This window comes from Neophocaena asiaeorientalis, unplaced genomic scaffold (genome assembly GCF_003031525.2).
Source record: "Neophocaena asiaeorientalis asiaeorientalis breed wild unplaced genomic scaffold, Neophocaena_asiaeorientalis_V1.1 scaffold886, whole genome shotgun sequence".
NCBI lineage: Eukaryota > Metazoa > Chordata > Mammalia > Artiodactyla > Phocoenidae > Neophocaena > Neophocaena asiaeorientalis.
In genome coordinates this window covers 61,446-78,921 of record NW_020175226.1, presented here as the reverse complement: position 1 = coordinate 78,921, position 17,476 = coordinate 61,446, and the positions used below count along the sequence as shown (strand labels likewise).

Below are 17,476 nucleotides of genomic sequence, written 5' to 3'. Positions count from 1 at the left end.
TGCTAGGAGCCACAGAGGAGGCAGCCCGAGTGCTGGCCTCCAGGACAGATGGGCTGCAAACCTACACCTGTCGTCTCATCCCTTCCAGTCACTCTTTCCTGGAGGTGCCTCTTCTGGTCACAGGCCTGGCTTTACTTGTACTAGACCTGCCCAGGGCAGATGTACAGGGCTGGGGGGGTCCTTGGAAGGCCTGCCCCAAATTTCTCCAGGACCTTCCTTTGGTCTTGGTCAGTTGAGCAGAAACTTGGCCAGGATCCTGGGGGTGGATGCGGAAGAACAAATGCAGAGGGAGCATTCTCAGCAAATGCCTTCTGTAGATTTGTTGATTTCTAATGAGGATTTGGCTTTGACCTTTACGGGGCTCCCGCGCCACACAGGCGCTGGCGAGATGACTTTTGGCCCCTGGCCTAAGGCTGAAAGGTGAGCTGAGGGGGCCACTGGGCTCCCTCCCTGCCTCCAAGCTGGGCCCTTGTTATCCCTTTCTCTAAACCAGCTGGTTTTGCTTCTCCTGCTACAGAGTTATGGGGCTAAATTGTGCCTGTGGCCTTATGGTTAATTAAGCCTTGTTGAGGTCTGGTGTGTGAGTGTGTGCTTCTGTGTGAGTATATGCATCTATGTCTGTGTGTGTACCTCTATGTGTGCATGTCTGTGTGTGTCTATGTGTGACTTGGTATGTTTCTGTATGTCTGTGTCTGTGAAATGTGTTTATGTGTGTGTGCTGTATCTATATTTTGGGGGGTGTGTGCTTGTGTACATGGGTATCTGAGTGTCCTTATGTGAGTGTGTTCCTATGTGTGTCTGTGAGTATATATTTCTTTGTGTGTCTATACATGTGTGTGTATCTGTAAGAGGGTGTGTTTATGTGAGTTATCTCTGTGTGTCTGTAATGTGTATATGTACTTGTGTGTGTGTGTGTGTATGTGTGTTTTCAGAACCTCTGTAAAATGTGGTGTGGGATAATTTAAGAAAACCTTAGCTTTTAATGTCACAGGGCTTCAGTATCCCCATCTGTAAAATGACGGCAATGGAAGAGGTGATCTTTTTATTTACTTCCATAAAGGGAGCTGCAGTCATGGAAATGTGGGGGGTTTGAGAATATGACAAATATGGTTGCAAATTCTGGCTCTGCGTCTCCAGAGCGCGTAAGCTCCGTCGAGTTCCTGCTCTTCAAGCTTCTGTTCCTGTGGCATTCAAAGGGGCACAGTGACATCTCTGTCGCAGTTTTGTCACGAGGATTTGATGAGATAAAATAAGCAAGAGTCCTACGTGTACGCCATGTCGTAGGTGCTTTGTCAATATTCCCTCCCGTCCATCCTGATGTCAGCCCAAGCATCCTATTTCTGAGTGAGCAGGACTTTCAGAGCTCTCTGTGTTCTGATGGGGGTGCTGGCACTCAATACGTGACAATGACCCTGGAGATTTTAACTTTTACACCTCATTTTCCCTCCTTTTAGCTCATTCCATCCTCACAATGACCCTAAGAGGTGGGGTGAGCAGGGGTCACTGCAGTGATTCGAGAGAGGAGAAAGCTGAGACTCTGAGCCAGAGGGCCGGGCAGGGCGAGGACCAGGCATCCAGCTCCATCCCTGGTGCACCAGCCACCTCTGCAAGCAGGCAGTGTCCAGAGCGCCAAACACTGCCTGCTCCCAGGGGCCCCTCTAAGGATCCAGGCCTCCCTTGCACTGTCAGGCCCAGAGAGAAGGAGCTTTCCCGAGACCCTCTGATGCATGCAGCTCATCTGCTGGACAGATGTGAACAAGCAGACTTTTGCACAGGAATCAGAGGGGAGACTTCGTGAAGGGTGGTCGGTGCCTCCCAGGGCTGGCTCTGGTCTGCCTGCGAGGAGCTGATTCCCCTTCCCTCAAACAGTCGGGGGTGTGGACACCCAAGGTCAGATTCAATAGCCTTGTCACCCACCTTATTTATAGGATTTGACTCTAAGTGATGATTCCTGGTTTCCCCAAATCCAAACCACTGCAGAGCAGAGTGGTGTGGCCCCAGAGAGCAGGGGAGCAGACACCCTGAGTTAATGAACGGGCTCAGCCTCCCAAGAAGATACACTCAGTTTCACCTTTAACCCTGGGCAGGTTGGTGGTGAAACAGACAAACCAATCATACATTCCTTAAATCATCGCTGCCCTTTGGCCAGGGGCTGCCCAGGCCAAGCCCCAGGAATCTGCCTACTTGGCCATCGGCCAGGCCTCTGCCCCCTCTGGTTCGCCCAGGCCCCTTCCCTGGCTCGCCGGCATCTGTTCTGAGCCTGAGCCGTTCTGCTGTATCCTGGCAGGATTTGACCAGGTTGTAATTTTCCTTCATGATCCCTTTTCCATTTTTCTTTATAAAAAAGGTATCAACTGTACCTGGTTGCAATAGGGATGAAAGAGGTAATAGACAAGAAAGCCCTTTACAGATTAAAATGCTATGTAAATGGAAGGCATACTATAATACAAATGAAATATATAATTTAACATGTATGATACAGTCTATAAGATACAAGATCTAACTTTAAATGACCAAAACACCTTTGGTATATAGGTTATACGGGTACGGTAAAACATATGACTTAATTTAGTATATAACGTGATTTAGAGTATATACTGTGATCTATCGGATTATGTAATATCTCATGACATATCATATTCTGAGCACAGAGGAAAGTAGAATCAAAATCAGTCGACATTAGGTTATTTTGGCATTCAAAACACGAGCCCCAGATTTGTGATTTTAACAGCTGAAGCTGGGAGGGAGAAAACTAAAAATACGAACGGGGAAGATATCTCCATCGACCGGCAATGTGGCCCACTGGGTGGGGGGGATCCGTGGGAAGGCAGAAACCCCAAGAATAGGTCTGGGAAAGGGGAGCAGTGGGGAGAAAGCCTCTTGGGAGGAGGTGGAGGAGTCACGCTTGGCAGTGATTGTTCCTACTATTTACGAAGCCAGATGAGGAGCTATAGGGCTTGCGGTGGCCCCCGAGTCTGCTGATTAGCTGGAAATTATATTGACGATGTAATAAAAATTCACTTTGTCTATTAAGTTTCACCAGGACAATCAGGAGAGATGAGATAAAAATCAGAGGAAATGAATAACAGAATGGAGGAGAAAAACCATGAGCCTCCGTCCCTGCCAAGGTCCCGGTGTGTCTCCCCTTTTACTGCCCACCATGGGGCATGGGCCCAGAAGCCCCCAGCCTTGCACCCGGGCAAAGCTGACCTGGCAACATCCCTGAGCTGGAGCTGGGCTGCTTTCAGGAAGGGACTCGGCGCTTCAGATACGGCACTGGTTTAAGTTTACTGACTGTGTTTAATATTTGATTAGACCTCTGACTTGGCAGCCTCCTGGGTGCGCCGGCCCTGCTGGGAGACAGGCAGGGTCTGAGTCCCTCCGCTGCCTGCTTCACCTGGTCCTGTGGCGTGGGAGGGGTTGGTCCATGTCCTGGCCACACAGCTTTAGGCCAGGCAGGCCCATGCCCAGGGAGCAGCCAGAGGCCTCCCAGCCTCACGGCCTCTCCCTCTGGCTAGGCTTGTGCCAGAAATCCCACCACGAGAGATGTTTCTTTGGGTTATGGCCTGGGCTCTAAAAGGTCCCTGTACGAGGCACATGTCACCAGTGACGGTAACTCATTAGTGTCCATTAGCCACTAGGGACGCATCTGCCCAGTTTGATTTGTCAGATCAGCAAGGGGCAGGACTTGGAAGGGATAGGAAAGGGAGGTCATTTGGGTTGGAGACCGTTGTGCCCTGAGAGCCCTGGGACTTGGGGTTTGGGGCCTGGGGGCATCGGGGGAGTGTAGAGTAGGTGCGTGGGGGGGCACTGGAGGACTCCAGCTCCGTGACGGGGCCCAGTTCTGCTCCCCCGCTGAGAAATCCCAGGGGTCAGGAAGATGCTGCGGGGTCAAGCTCTGTGGAAGGCCTGAACGAGGGCAGTTTTCCTTCCCCTAAAGAGTCGGCCACAAACACTCCTGTGTTCGGGGCCCTAAAGATCACCTCATCTCTTCCTGCTTCTCTGGGCTGGGTTTCTCTCCCAGAGATGGAGGAAGCACCCCCAATTGCTCCCATGCAGTAAACAGGCTGCCCAGGGAGCCTGACACCCTTGCCCGGGTGTGCTGTCCACACTGGGAGTGGTTCTTCCTGGGAACTGCCAAGATTCTTCCAGCCACAACACCAGTGTCACCCCAGGAAATGCTGTCCTGGGCTTTATCCACTTGGCTTATCCTGCTTGGCTTCCTGCAGCCACTCCTGAACTGGGGGCCAGCACAGAGGAAGGGCAGAGGGCCAGGGGGAGATTCCCACCTCTAGAAACACCCAGTTTACTGTTCGGGATGTTCAGCTGAGTAAGCTTTGGGGACAGTCTGGATGCCTGACTAGGTGACAGGGAACATGGGCACGGGTTGAAATATTCCACGAGTAACCTCTCAGCCCAAGTGGGCTGCCGTTCGGACAGCTGAAGGACACTGCAGCCCCAAAGAAGGTGAGGCCTTTCCTTGCAGGTCCTACGTGTGTCACCACCTTCCTCAGACATACCTGCAACCCACCCACCTACCCCTGCACCCAACTCTTCTCTCTCAGCTGGGCCGGTGGTAGGTCGAAATTTATTCAAAGTGAGAAATTCCTTTATCCACCAGCCTGAGAACAAGACTTTACTGCAGTGGGACAAAAATGAAACATAATGGAACAAAACGAAACAAAACAAGCAGGCCAGCAGCAAGCCAGCCTCCGGGCTCTGCTCTGCCTTTTTCCCATGTCCCAGCCGGGCTTCTGCCACCCTCTCTACCTGGGAGCCTGGGGCCAAGCCCCTTGGGCCGGAAGCTGGTACCCCTATCTGATTACTCCTCTTTGGTGGGGGGCGGTCCTTCATTCCCCACACAGGACATTCGCATTGGGTAGTCTTATATTTGTGGGTTTGCTGCTTCCTAGCACACCCAGTTATTCTCGGTGGTGATGGTGGGTTCCTGCCTTCCGAGGAGAGGACTTGACCCTCAGGGCACCTGAGTCGCACATGAATCTGCCTCCTTGAGGGAGGTGTGTTTCTGCCCCCACCGCACCCTGGTCTTCCCTGAGTGTCTCCCCCATCAGATTGGAATGCTGCACTTGTTCTCTGCTTTGCAGAAGGCTGCCCTGCCCCATGGGGGTAGGCAGGGCACCCTGCTCTCCGCATGGGGCTGGTATGCCCTAGATGCAGACTGCAGCTGGGTCGATGACTCCCCTGCTGTTGCCCCAGCCGGATTCTCCTGCCTCTGCCAGCCTTGGGGGACCCTCTCCTCCCGGCTCTGTGGCCTCTGTTGTGGACCAACCTGGCTCAGCTGACATAAGTCAGAACATTCAGGGTTAATGTTTTGCTGAGAAACTTGAGAAACTCAGGAGAAACAAATCAAGGCTTTGGAGACAGTGTGAGTCGCAGACGGGGGTCTCGCACAGAAGGGAGCAGGAACCTGGCGCCCCCAGCTGCAGCTCTGCGGCCACCACCTGGGCCTCTGCTCCTGTCCTCCCGTCCAGCGGCCTGCCACTGTGACCTGGCCTGTGGAGTGGCTGCTCACTGCTGCCTTCGGGCGCGCTTTCCCAGCTGAGACACCGCCTGGTTATCTGCATTCCTCTCCTCTCTCTGGGGACCTGCTCGGCTGCCTCGTCCCTTCAAGCCCCAGGCCTCACCCTTTACTTCTCATTCCAGTGGATTTTCAAACCTGCCCAGCACAATAACAACAGAATTGACTCTAAAATAAACCTAATAATTTACTTATTGAAATAATCAAGATGAGAGCAAAGCGGAGGTCTCAGTTTTTAAGAAAAAGAGTTTTAAAAATTGCAAGAGAAAACGCAGCCTGGAAATAAGCCAGTGGTGGCTCTCGCGCTCTGTGCCTCTCACTCCGATGGCCCACGGAACTTTGGTGCTCTGGAGCTGCTGCCCTGGGGTCTCAGCTGGACCTAGGTGGCAGGTGTGCCAAATGATCACTAACTAATCCGTCCTGTGCCCAGGCCCGGGTGGTCAGGCACAGGGTTGAGTGTGCGTGTGTGCCTTCTGGGGGCATTTGGAGAGTCCTTTGCAAAAGCTGAGGGATGTAACAGTTTGGAGTTGGACTCACGTCAGACCCCTAAGTATAGAAAAGATTCTGGTGCTGCAACACAGGGAATGAAGAATAAAATCCATACTAAACCGCACACGAATTATTCATTTTTGAAATGAAACCAAACGCACCTGCATACTGAATTACAATACTTGCTGGATTTTCTGATCCTCCTCTCTTGTTTCATGTTGGCGCTGTTTTGCTGGTGCCCCAGGCTTGGGCTCAGGGTCCCATGCAGCCGACTCCTACACGGGGCTCCCATGCGTAAGAGGAGTGCCCCCCTTGTCCTGTAGAGGTAAGGAGTGGTGTGCGGGAGAGGACTGGACACCGAGCCAGGACGGCGGTAGGAGCGGCGCCTCAGCTTCAGGGGCCCTGCTTGAGAGTAGGAAGCTCTCCCTCTCACGGTCAGAGGGCAGGCAACCGCCGGAGGAGAGGGGAGCCCCTCCACATGCACAGTTTGGGGACCCCTCCCTAAGGTAGGGAAAGGGTCTACAGGAGGGTCCTAGCCTCTTGGCTTTGGACTGTTCTCCTAGAGTTCCTTAGACCCAGGCCTTTGGGGCCGACGCAGTGGTGTGGCTCTGTGGACCAGGAGGGTACACCCTCCCCAAACACCTCTGTGGCCATGCCTAGTCTGGGCCCCGTGTGGTGGGCAAGTCCAGAGATCTGGGAACTGTCCAAGGTAGCCTCAGCTAACAAGGCTGGGCCATTAGCACGGGGGAGGGAACAGGGACTGGCAGAGGCCCTTGCTCCCAAGGGCTGGGTGTAAGTCTCTGGAGGGACTCTGAGTGTGCCAGAGGCCAGGAGGGGGAGGCAGGTGGCCTGTCTGCTGAGTTCCAAGCACTCCTACCCCAGCCACAGGGACCATTTCCTCTCCTTCCTTTACATCAAAGGCATCTCCCCTGCACCTTAGCAGTTCCTTTCCTATCGTCCATCATCACCCCACCAGGGGACCTGGCCTCTAAGGCAGTCTCCCTTCCAGCTACCTGCACAGGCTCTGGGAACAGAGAAAAGAAATGATCCAAATTGTCGGGCTCTGTTCCGTCTCTCTCTGCCAAGCCCTCGGCCACTGGAGTCTCTGCTGTCCACTTCTCCCTCAGAACACCTGATCAGGTGCTGCCCAGCGTGGCCAAGGAGGACCAGGAACAGCCTGAGCTGGGCTCCAGTGCGCAAGGCCATGAGAGGCCAGGGGCATGCCAGACAACAATTCCAAGGCCAAGGACACATGGCCTTCCCTTTCCTTCCTGCTCACTGTGCCTGGAGGTGAGCCTGAGTGAGCGACGGCCTTCTGCAGTCCAGACCATACCAACCTGACCAACAAGGCTGACGAGAAAAGACCCTGGCTCTGCTGGTCTCAAGAACCCAGTCACGTGATTGATGGGATTGGGTGCCTTTCTTCCTGGGACCTTTAAGCAGCAAAGGGTGCACACTGACATCCCCCTGAGGCCAATATCCAGCCATGTAACTAGGGATGCTGCTTCAGGCTCACACCACCCCTCAGAGATAGACCTCTTCACACGGCGGGTGCAAGGATGCTCTCTGTGCCCCATCCGGTGAGACCAAGCCAAGCCAAGTATTGATTTGACAGAAAGATGTGGATATGTTGGGTGGATAATGGTTAGGGGATCCTATTTCTTTCTTTTCCTGTCCAGAGAACACCTCTCCTCTACCTCACCCCGCTGGAAAGCGGAGGCCGGATGAAGGAAAGCATTCTTTTTGGTGTACCTGCCAGGCGAGAGGCAGCACTCACTGCGAGCGGTATGGCCAGAAGCAGCTATGGGGAGGTCCGCTGAGGGCCACGCCGCAGACGGCACTTTGCTGCTCCCAGCCTCAGTCTCTTTATCTGTGCGGCGGCAGCAATGCATTCGGCTTTCTCCAGGCCAGAGAGGGGAGTTTGACTCAGCTCAGTCTCACAACCTTCTGCACCGAAACTCCCAATCATAGGAATGCTTGACACTCCATAAGGCCGTGTTGTTTTGTACACACTGGGGGTGTGGCCCATCGCCTATTTGAAGGTTGCCCTGGTAGAAGGCATGCATTGTGTGCTCACGTGTGTGCACACAGGCACACAGATCTCATCGCTAGTCTCTGATTGCTGTCACCTCTGTAATTGCTGTCATTCCTACGTGGGTGGACAGCGCCTTCATCAAGTCTGTCTACGGTGATCCGTTCCTGTTTGGACCCGGACACGCTCACTTGCCGGGGCAGCCCCCTCACTCGCCCCTGTAAAGGGAAGCCAGCTAGCTAGAGAGATCTTTTGGATCCTCAGACTTGGTGTATGAATAAACCAGACATGGATTAATTAGGTGTGACTGCATCATTAAATTAGAATAATGAACAAACAGCCACGTATGGCATTCAAATCTTCCTAGAATGACTCCAAGGGCTGCTTTCAAGTAAGTCACCTGTCAGTTTGTAGGTTTTGGGGACTCTGGAGAGTGAGGTTCCTGTCATATCTTGAGAAGTAGATGCTTTAGGCACCGCCTACGCCAGGCAAGGACCATCCTTCAATGCGTACCCGGACTCCGTAACCGAATCCAAACAATGGCTTGGTTCAATATAGCATCATCTATGCACGCTTCAGCTCCGAGCATTTCTCAGAGTGAAATACGACAGTAGCACAGGTGCTCAAGAGACAGGAGGGAGAAGTTAAGAGGTGTGGGCAGCGGATGTGAAATGTATCGATCCCATAATATTTATGTGGATGTGCACATACTTGCTTGTGCACGTGCCTACACACACAAACACTCACACACACACACATACACACAGCTCTTGCATTTCCATGAGCTCTGTTTTTATTCTATTGACACTCCCCATTTCAGCCAGATAGATTTGAAGGTGAACCAAGTCTTAGTCATGTAATTTTAGAAACAGCTGCTGAGAGGAAGCCCCATGCCCTCAGCGGGCAACACCCCTCACCGTCCCCATCCTAGGACAGAACGGCTGTGCGGTAAGATCCATTCATCTTTAACAAAGAGGAAGAAGCCACAGCTAAGAGGAAAGAAGATGGGAAGGAAGGTTGCTTGCCTCACCGTGAGCAGTAGGATAGCCTAATGCATGGGGGCTTTGTTAGTAAGATCTGCTAAATATCCAGAAACCTTTGATCTGGAGCAGCTCTTAACAAAGGTGATTAATTAATTAAAGCAGAGTGTATTGCAATAAAGTAACATCGTGGTCAGTTTCATGCGCTGTCCAGAGCCGGCCTTCAGAAGTCTCCGTCAATTAAACTCTTGTTGGAGGCCAGCTCATTATCAATTTTTTTTCCCCTGAGCTTTGATCAATATTTTTGGCTGTTCCATCCTCACGGAACCAGAACTATGTCTGTCTCCACGAGGGCACCCATTTATTTACATCTTGCAGATGGCCACGTAGGATTTGCTCCTGAGCTGAGCTGCTGGGAATTGCTTCATTTGAGTGTCAGTCAGCTTGTGCTGGAGGGGAGATATACAAGGGAGGATAAGGGAAACCAAAGGTGGAGTGAGTGGAAGGGGAGCAGCCCCGTGACTCTTTGGTCCTGAACACATCCCCTTCTGCTCCTGGAGGGACACAGAAAGGAGGGCAATTACCCTGGGGCTGCCCACCTGGCTGCTTTGTTGGTTTCTGTGGGCAGAGCTGTATCTTTGGCTTTATACCCATGCAGGGGCCACTGGAAACTGGATGGGTGGAGATGGAGGAAGCCCTTAGGGCAAGCACATCAACTCTGGGAATTCCTTTGCCACCGTTTCTACCCCATCATCGTCCTCTTGCCCTGGCATCTTTAACCATACCCTCACGTTGCCAAGTGGAACATGTATCCTTCTCTTCAGACCCACTGTGGGTTTTCCAGGGCATCTTAAATAGCGAGGAGAAAAAAGAAAAGAGGGAGTTGGAAGAGCATGATAAAAGGGCTCCAACTAAGCTGGGGGCTCTGTGCCCCTTCCCTAGGCTATTTGGGCAGAATTAGATGCCTTCTGTGATTCTTGGAGAATATGTGTATATGAGGGGCTGCAGAAAAGTTAAAAGTAAAGGAAGAGCATGTGATTTCCTTGTAGAGAGCCCAAAAGGCGGGCCACCAGGTCTCTGCCACCCCTGTGTGCATTCAGGCTAATGCAGTCCTTTGCTTGCCAGGGCCTAGCTGGACTGACTTGGTCAACTCCCCTGTATGTGTATGTCTCTGTGTGTGTGTGTGTGTGCGTGTGCGTGTGTGCGTGTGTGTGTGTGTGTGTGTGAAAGCACTACAAAAGAAAAGTTGGACAGGGATGCCAAGCGGCAGCTGGTGGGGTAGGGAATGCAAAGAGTGGAGGGAATGATCTCTGCAGAGAGCTGGGCTCTCGGATGGAAGGTCATTTCTAAAATGAGTCAGTAGGTGAGCAGAAGTGGGCAAGCCTTTGCAGAGTGATGTGTGGGGGGAGATGAACCCTCTCCCCAACCTGGACTTCTGAGTGGGGCTATCAGGCAGATGAACAAGAGCACACCTGCACACTGGAACTTAGATCATTGACAAATCCAAGCCACGAGATCTGAGGTGGAGCATGTACATAATCACAAGGACAGCGTCATTCTCCTCTTTTCTTCATCAACCATCTCCCTGATCACACATATAGCCTTGCAAGATGAAACTACCCCTAACATCATCTCCACGACACTTGAATTTGTCATGTCTTCCCTGCGCACACATGCACACACACCACACACACACACGCACGCACACACATACACGAATGCACTCACACCAACACCCACGCAGGCTGCAGTATCTTCCCTCCCCCAACCCTCCAGTACCCAGAGACACACACAGATTTTCACACCCTCGAGCTCTTCTCTCAGCATGTCACACGGAATTTCCCTTCCAAGTTCAGAAGCTCCTGCAGTTTCAGCCACTGTCAACCAGTGATCCCAGCTTGCGGCTGGCATTTCGGCCTTCCAACTTTCAGTGTTCCTTTTTTCTGCCTACGATGTTGGGCCTCATTCTCTATTGCGTCTTCCTCTCCTCTACAGAGTACTCATTCCAGATCTTCTATACCGAGATCCCTCCTGGGTCAGTTTGGAAACTGACCACCCTCTGGTGACTTGGAAGGTGTGAGCTGTGCAGTGTTTTTCCTAAATCCATCAGAAGCAAGTGAGACCAGCTCTTTTCTCAACCAAAGAGTGGGTGTTTTGGATATCTCTTCAGGCATCACTCAGAAGCTCCTCTCCCATCCTGGTCTATAAATTATAATAATGAGGATGATGATGATAATAATAATAATGACAGCGATAATGGCCTTTGCTCGAGTCACCGGAGAGTGCTGAGATCACTGGGTATCAGGAAAGCCCCCCAGCAATCAGCTCTTTGAAAGCACTCTGAAAACTTTACAAGACGCATGAACTGAGGGGACATGTGCATATCTATGGCATATGTGTTTGTAATTGTTTTCCTTTGGGTTGTTTTAAAGCTATGACTTCATTCAAGAAATGCTTTTCTTTTTGTTTTATTTTGTTTTTTGTTTGAGAAGTCACAAAACGTCAGCCAACTGGAGCAGGTGGAGAGAGTGAAAGTATGCCAAGGGGGTTCTTTCAACCCAATCTAGAATTCCCCATTAAAGCTGAGTGGGGCAGGGTGGGGGAGAAAGAGTGTTAACATCTCCCCGTTGAATTGCAGTAAAATCTAGGCCAGCCCTGGTTCCCATATGTGTGGGATGCGCTTAGTCATGCTTGCACATGGATGCATATACGTGCACATGTGCATATTGATTTATCTCTGCGTGTGGGGTGTGTGTGTGTGTGTGTGTGTATGTGTGTGTCAATTCTCGGGAAGTCTGTTTAAAAGATAAATGAAATCATGCACAACCAGCAAATAACCACCAGCGTCTTAAATAAACGAATCAATTCCCAATAGTTTTTTTCTTTGCTCCTAGATAGGGTACTTATCAACGTCTGGAATTTGGAGGGTTTTTTTTTTTTTTTTTTTGGGTTTTTTTTTTTTTTTTTTTAATGGGGGCAGTTGTTTAGGTTTATTTTAACATTGCAACAATCACTATTGCTAATTTTCTTTAGTGAAACTTATTTTTAAATATTTTTCTTCTTATTACAGCTATCTCATTTTCCACATCTCTGTCTCACAAGGCAAATCTTTCTTTTAAAAGCTGTAGGTGTGTGTCCAGCCATTCTGCTAGTGTTTTTCCCTGGACAGAACTGAATTTTTATTTTTCCGAGTAGTTTTTAAAAGTTCATCTTACTTGAGCTGATGCCCATGCTGATACTTCGGCTTCCCTGTCTCTTAGGCTCATTTGAAAACAGAAATCAGATAGAACCTCACTAGCTTTAATTCACCTATCTCAGGAAAAAAAAAAAGGCAAAACAATAAAAAAAACCAATGAGCTCTTTCAGCTAAAGTCAAGTGGCAGAAACTCGATGTTTTGAGAATTGTTACCTCTTACACAAAAATACCAGACATAATTTTATGAAGATGGTCACAAATCATCCGAACATAATCATAACCCTTGCCCTTTCCCCTTCTCCCAGCTGTACCCCAAATCAAGGGGCTTGAGGAATTTACTACTCAGATACCATTGAAATGAGAGGTTGTGCATCTGACGATGAGTATATTTCTAAATGATATACTCTCCAGAGCTCAATGCACAGAAGGTTCCATTACTCTGTCCCCACCCTCCCTCTGGATGTAGTATGAAAGTATGTGGGCCCGACATCCCTGAAGCTGTGGCTCCTGGGTTGGGAGCCCCCGGGCTGCCACTAGAGTAGATTTTCCTCTATGCAGCAGGGGAAAATCTCAATGCAGAGTGGTTATCCAGGCCACAGATCTGTTCTGACTGGTTAACAAGAGGGACTGTGATGAGGACTTAGTTGTTTAGATTAAAATGCATCGCAGGCTCCGGGAACAAGCACATATCAGTAGTAAAGGCTGTTTAAACCTTTGGGGACAGCCCTATGCTTAGATCACATTAATTCATAAATATTATACTAAATACCACTTAAATTGGACTTAAATGACTTCAAAGATAACGCATTATAATATGGCTATCCAGAGAGCACTAGTCTTTATGTCTCCCAGTAACTCAGTCTTTGCTGCCTCCTATCCTGCTAGATAAGACCAAAGTTATGAATGGATTGTGGCTTGTTCATGTGTGATCCACTAACTGTGTATGTGTGTGTGTGTTAGCAGTCGTGTGTGTGTGTGTGTGTGTGTGTGTACGTATTTTCAGTCACTGCCTTTGTTTTTCAGGAAATACAAGGAATAAAATAGAAATAAATAAAAGTGTTAGAAGGGAAGAATTAGACTAGTGGATGACCTGTTTCCTTCTCCAAGGGAGAAAAATTCTATAAGAAGGGGCAAAATTCGTCCTCAGTTCACTTCTGCTGATACCCTGGGAGTTTGCCTCTCTCTTCTTTAATCAATAGCCTAATGTCTTTCTCTTTGGAGCCTGGAAAAACAATCTTTCTCGAAGTGCTTCTAATGGGGGAGAAAAGGAGACTCTGAGTTAGCCGGGAGAGTTTGCATTAAACTGGGTTTTCTTCCTTAGGTGTTGTTTCTTCAAATTGTTCTGGGCTTTTTCCTTTCTTTCTCTCTCTGCCTAGCACCCAGATCTCCCCCTACCCATTTGCCTTCTCTTATCCAGGGGGTGAATTTACCTTTACGGTAATCACGCCAGTCCACAACTGCTATTTGCTGCCTCCCCAGCCCAACAGCCTTTCTCCGATACGGCTGGGTTTTCTCCACAACACACACCTACTCCCTCCTCCAGACTCCCAATTTGACTGGAGTAATTGCCTTTTAAGGTTCACTCTACGCATGGCAGGTATTCCATTAACCCTTAGAACTGTTTCCTTCTTTAGTTACCAGAAATGGCAGGTGGCCAACAAATGGATACCCACCTGAAATCTCATGTACTTAATGTAATTTTTACTTATTTTTTTTCTTCTTCTTTTAACCAGTAGCATATATATTCCATCCACACTGAAGGCCAGTATCCTGTCATGCCTCTCAATTTTATCCCAGTATGATTCATTAGAAGTTAGAAATTCAAGAAGGGGAAAGAAAAAGCCACAAATATACCCCGAAACCAGGCTTAACAAAGGCACGTTTCTATCCCTAGCCTCATGTTATAATTTAGACTTGGGGGAAATCTAGAAGTCAAATGCAACCCTCATTCTTCAAGCCTCATCATGCTTTTGACTAAACAGTAATTAATCACCAATGGCAAGCAAGTAATTTTTTAAGGTGGCCGGAAGCTTATTTTATCAGGATTAGCTAATAAATCAGGCTGTATCACTGAAGGAGGAGTTCAAACTCTTCTAGGAATGAATAAACCAGGCCTCGGAAACTGTCTCATTTATTCAGCTCTCTCAGAGCTTCCAAGCACTGTTAGGGACATTGTGGGCCAACCTTGCCTATAAAAATCTGAGGGATGGAGAGGCAGGAAGTTTCATAGGAAAAAAAATATATGCTCAGGCTCTGAAGGGTGAGCTTTGACAATGAAGCACCCAGCATTCCAGAGCCAACGGGCCTGCCTGCCCCTGACTGAGCCAGTTTAGAGGAGGAATTATTTAGAAAATGAAGTTTTGCTTGTCATAGGAATCCTCACCAGATGCGTGTATGCATATATATGATATGATACATAGACGCAACTATATCTTAACCTTCTCTACCTCGCTGATGCAAATGATGATAATTCTACATCTTTGCTAGAGTAAAAGGGAGCCCCCAAAACATCAGAAACAGAGTGATGATACTAGCAAGCGATCGTGAGAAGAAACCAAGGAATATTGTTTAAGATTACCTTCATTTGGAATAAAGAAGCAAATAAAGTGCTCCAACCCAGATCTCATAGGAAGCTCGGTTCTTCACAACTGTCTTTTTGCCTCTAGTGGATACTGATTTTTTTAAACTTTAAAATCTCAAATCCCCACAAGAACCTATCATTAAGATGGGCAAAGTATTTCTCTACCTCTGCTTCTTAATTTTCATTATTGCTATTTTAAAATCTGGGGACATATTAAAATGACAAAGGTTTAATACCAACCTTGATTAGCTTCTAAGGAGCTTGATTGGAAAGGGAAAAACTACAGAGATATGGTTGACTTGAGAAGGAGGGTGAAAAAGGGGGAAACTGATATTATTTCGAAGACTGCCTCCCCATTCCACCTTTCCAGTTTCTCTTCTGAACAGACATTTTCTCCATATTGAATAAAGGTTGGTTTCTCTCTCCATTACAGCTCCCACCCTCACCCCACCCCAGCAAACCCAGTATATTTCCATTCTGCTATGTTTTTGTGCTACTCAACATGCCATTAACTTTAAGATTTACTCCTCAGCAGGCAAGCTGGAAGATGCTAAAGCCAATAAAAACTGCTCTCTGGGACTCCAACTATGAAGAGTTCGGAGCTCTGCTTAGTATTCGGATGAAGGGAGGGCTGAAGAAGGAGGGAGGCTGTGATAGTGAAAACCACTGCTGCTTTGAGAACCAGACAGCTCCGCGCTCTGCACCTAATGTGCCGGAGGATCAGCTCTGTTCATAGCCCATTTGTGGCCAAGGATGAGGCTGCCCTCTGTGTGTGGGTAGGTGTGCATGTGCGTGTGTGTGTTTTCATCTTTTAAACCACCAGCTCTAACACAGCATCTTCAGCAGCTCTCCACACTACGGTTTATTAAAAACGGAACGTCCATACACATCCCTTACAACTTCCTTAGCCCAATGCTCCTTCTCTGCCCGACGATCAATCTCTCTCAGAAAGCATTTAACTTGCCTACACAGCTCCAGCCCCGATTAATTCCCGCTGCACATCCTATACATTACTGTTAGGGAGCAAGCACTGGGCTAATTTCGTCACCCACCAGCCACCCACACACGTTCTACAACTGAACACGTTTGGGGCTCTGCCTTAAAGATAATAAAACAAGGAGAAAACAGGCAGGCTGCAGACAATTCCCATGACCACTTTCCTAAAAAGTTGCTGGGTTTTAATTCTTTGATCATTCTGTTTCCCCCTCCTCCAAGCACTCACTAGTAATGATTGCTTCAAGGGAAAGAAACGATGTACTATAAACCTCTCTGCATGGTGAGTTTGGGATAATTTAGGATACACCCTCCAAAATGCATATCTTTCACACACAGATTTTTTCTCGAAGCCCTGCTTTCTGGAGGAGGGGATCATCCAGGCTTCCCTGACCCCCCCCCCACTCCACCCAGAGGATGGCTGGTTCTTTGCTAATTCTTACCTTAGGTTTTGTCCCCCTTTCCTTCAAACAACTAACCCCCCCAACCCCTCCTCCGCCACTCGCACCACAACCGGATTATTCAGGCACACAGCCCGACACGGAGAGTTTACTGTTAAATTGATAGCGAAATAAAAAATGTATCTTTGAATCTGTCACCTCTCTTCTTTTTAGACGGCTGCGCTCCTGCTACTCTGGCCCGGAGCGGAGAAGGAGAAAACCATCTCCGCTTAGTATTTCAGCACCACGGCGATGGACAGCACCCTTGGTCCCCGGCCGGCTGAGAGCCCGCCAGTCTGCTCAGCGTCCCGGGCTCGGCCGGTGCAGACGTCCCCATCCCAGTCTTTCAAGTCGCTGTACCCAAAAATCCAAGCCCCGTTTCCCCTCGATCCTCTCTTTCTTTCTCTTCTTCTTCTGCTCCCGCTGCTCTCCCCACGAAACCGCGTCTATCAGCTTTTTGCCCAAAACCCAGCCTTGCCCCGGCGAACAGCTCCCCACGCACCCCAGTCCCGGTCTCTGCTGCCGGAGCGCCTCCCTCCTCGGCGTCCGCCCGAGGCTCCCTCTCGCGCCGTCTCCCGCTCGCTCGTTCGTCGCTGGCCGATCGGCCCTCCCGCCCGCTCTTTCTCCCCGGCAAAGTTGGGAGCGAAAGGTGCACTCACCTTTGTGCATGCCTGTGAACCTGTCCTTCAGAACCGTAAGCTCGTAGATCTTGCCGAACTCCTCGAAGAGGGGCTTGAGGTCCTTCTCATCCAGGTTGCGGGGGATCTGCCCAATGAACAGCTTGATGGCATCGTGGTCCTTCATGGGAATGGTCGACGGGTTCCCCGGGCTGTGGCTTAATCCGTTCATATGCCCGGCGCTGCCCGGGCTGCTGCCGAGCCCGTTGGTACTGAGGCTCGCGTTGTCAGCCTGTCCGTTTGCTAACGTGGCCATCTTTATATACATAGAGAAAATCTTCTTTCCTTTTATTCTTTCTTGCTCGCACTCTCTCGCTCCTCTCCCTCGCAAGCTCGCTCGCGCTCACACACGCACACGCATACACACACTCGGGTTCTCTCCCCCTCGGTTTCTCTACACCTCGCTCTCCTCTCGCTCTCTGCTCTCTCTCTTTCTCCTCTCTTCTCTCGCTCGCTCGCGCTCGCGCTCTCTCTCCTCTCCCCCCCTCTCTCCCTCCCTCTCTTCTCTCTCTCTCCCTCTCTCCCTCTCTCTCTCTCTCTCTTTCGGTC

The 17,476-nt window shown here is 49.7% G+C and overlaps 1 protein-coding gene across 1 annotated transcript in view; it reads right to left on the bottom strand.

Moving 5' to 3' along the window:
- LOC112413458 (CUGBP Elav-like family member 4) overlaps positions 1–17,195 on the bottom strand; it is a 286,922-nt gene extending 269,727 nt beyond the window's left edge. Inside the window, exon 1 of the mRNA XM_024765407.1 lies at positions 16,910–17,195. Coding sequence (XP_024621175.1) covers positions 16,910–17,195 — 286 coding nt within the window. The remainder of the gene's footprint in view (positions 1–16,909) is intronic.
- Positions 17,196–17,476: the final 281 nt, after the last annotated feature.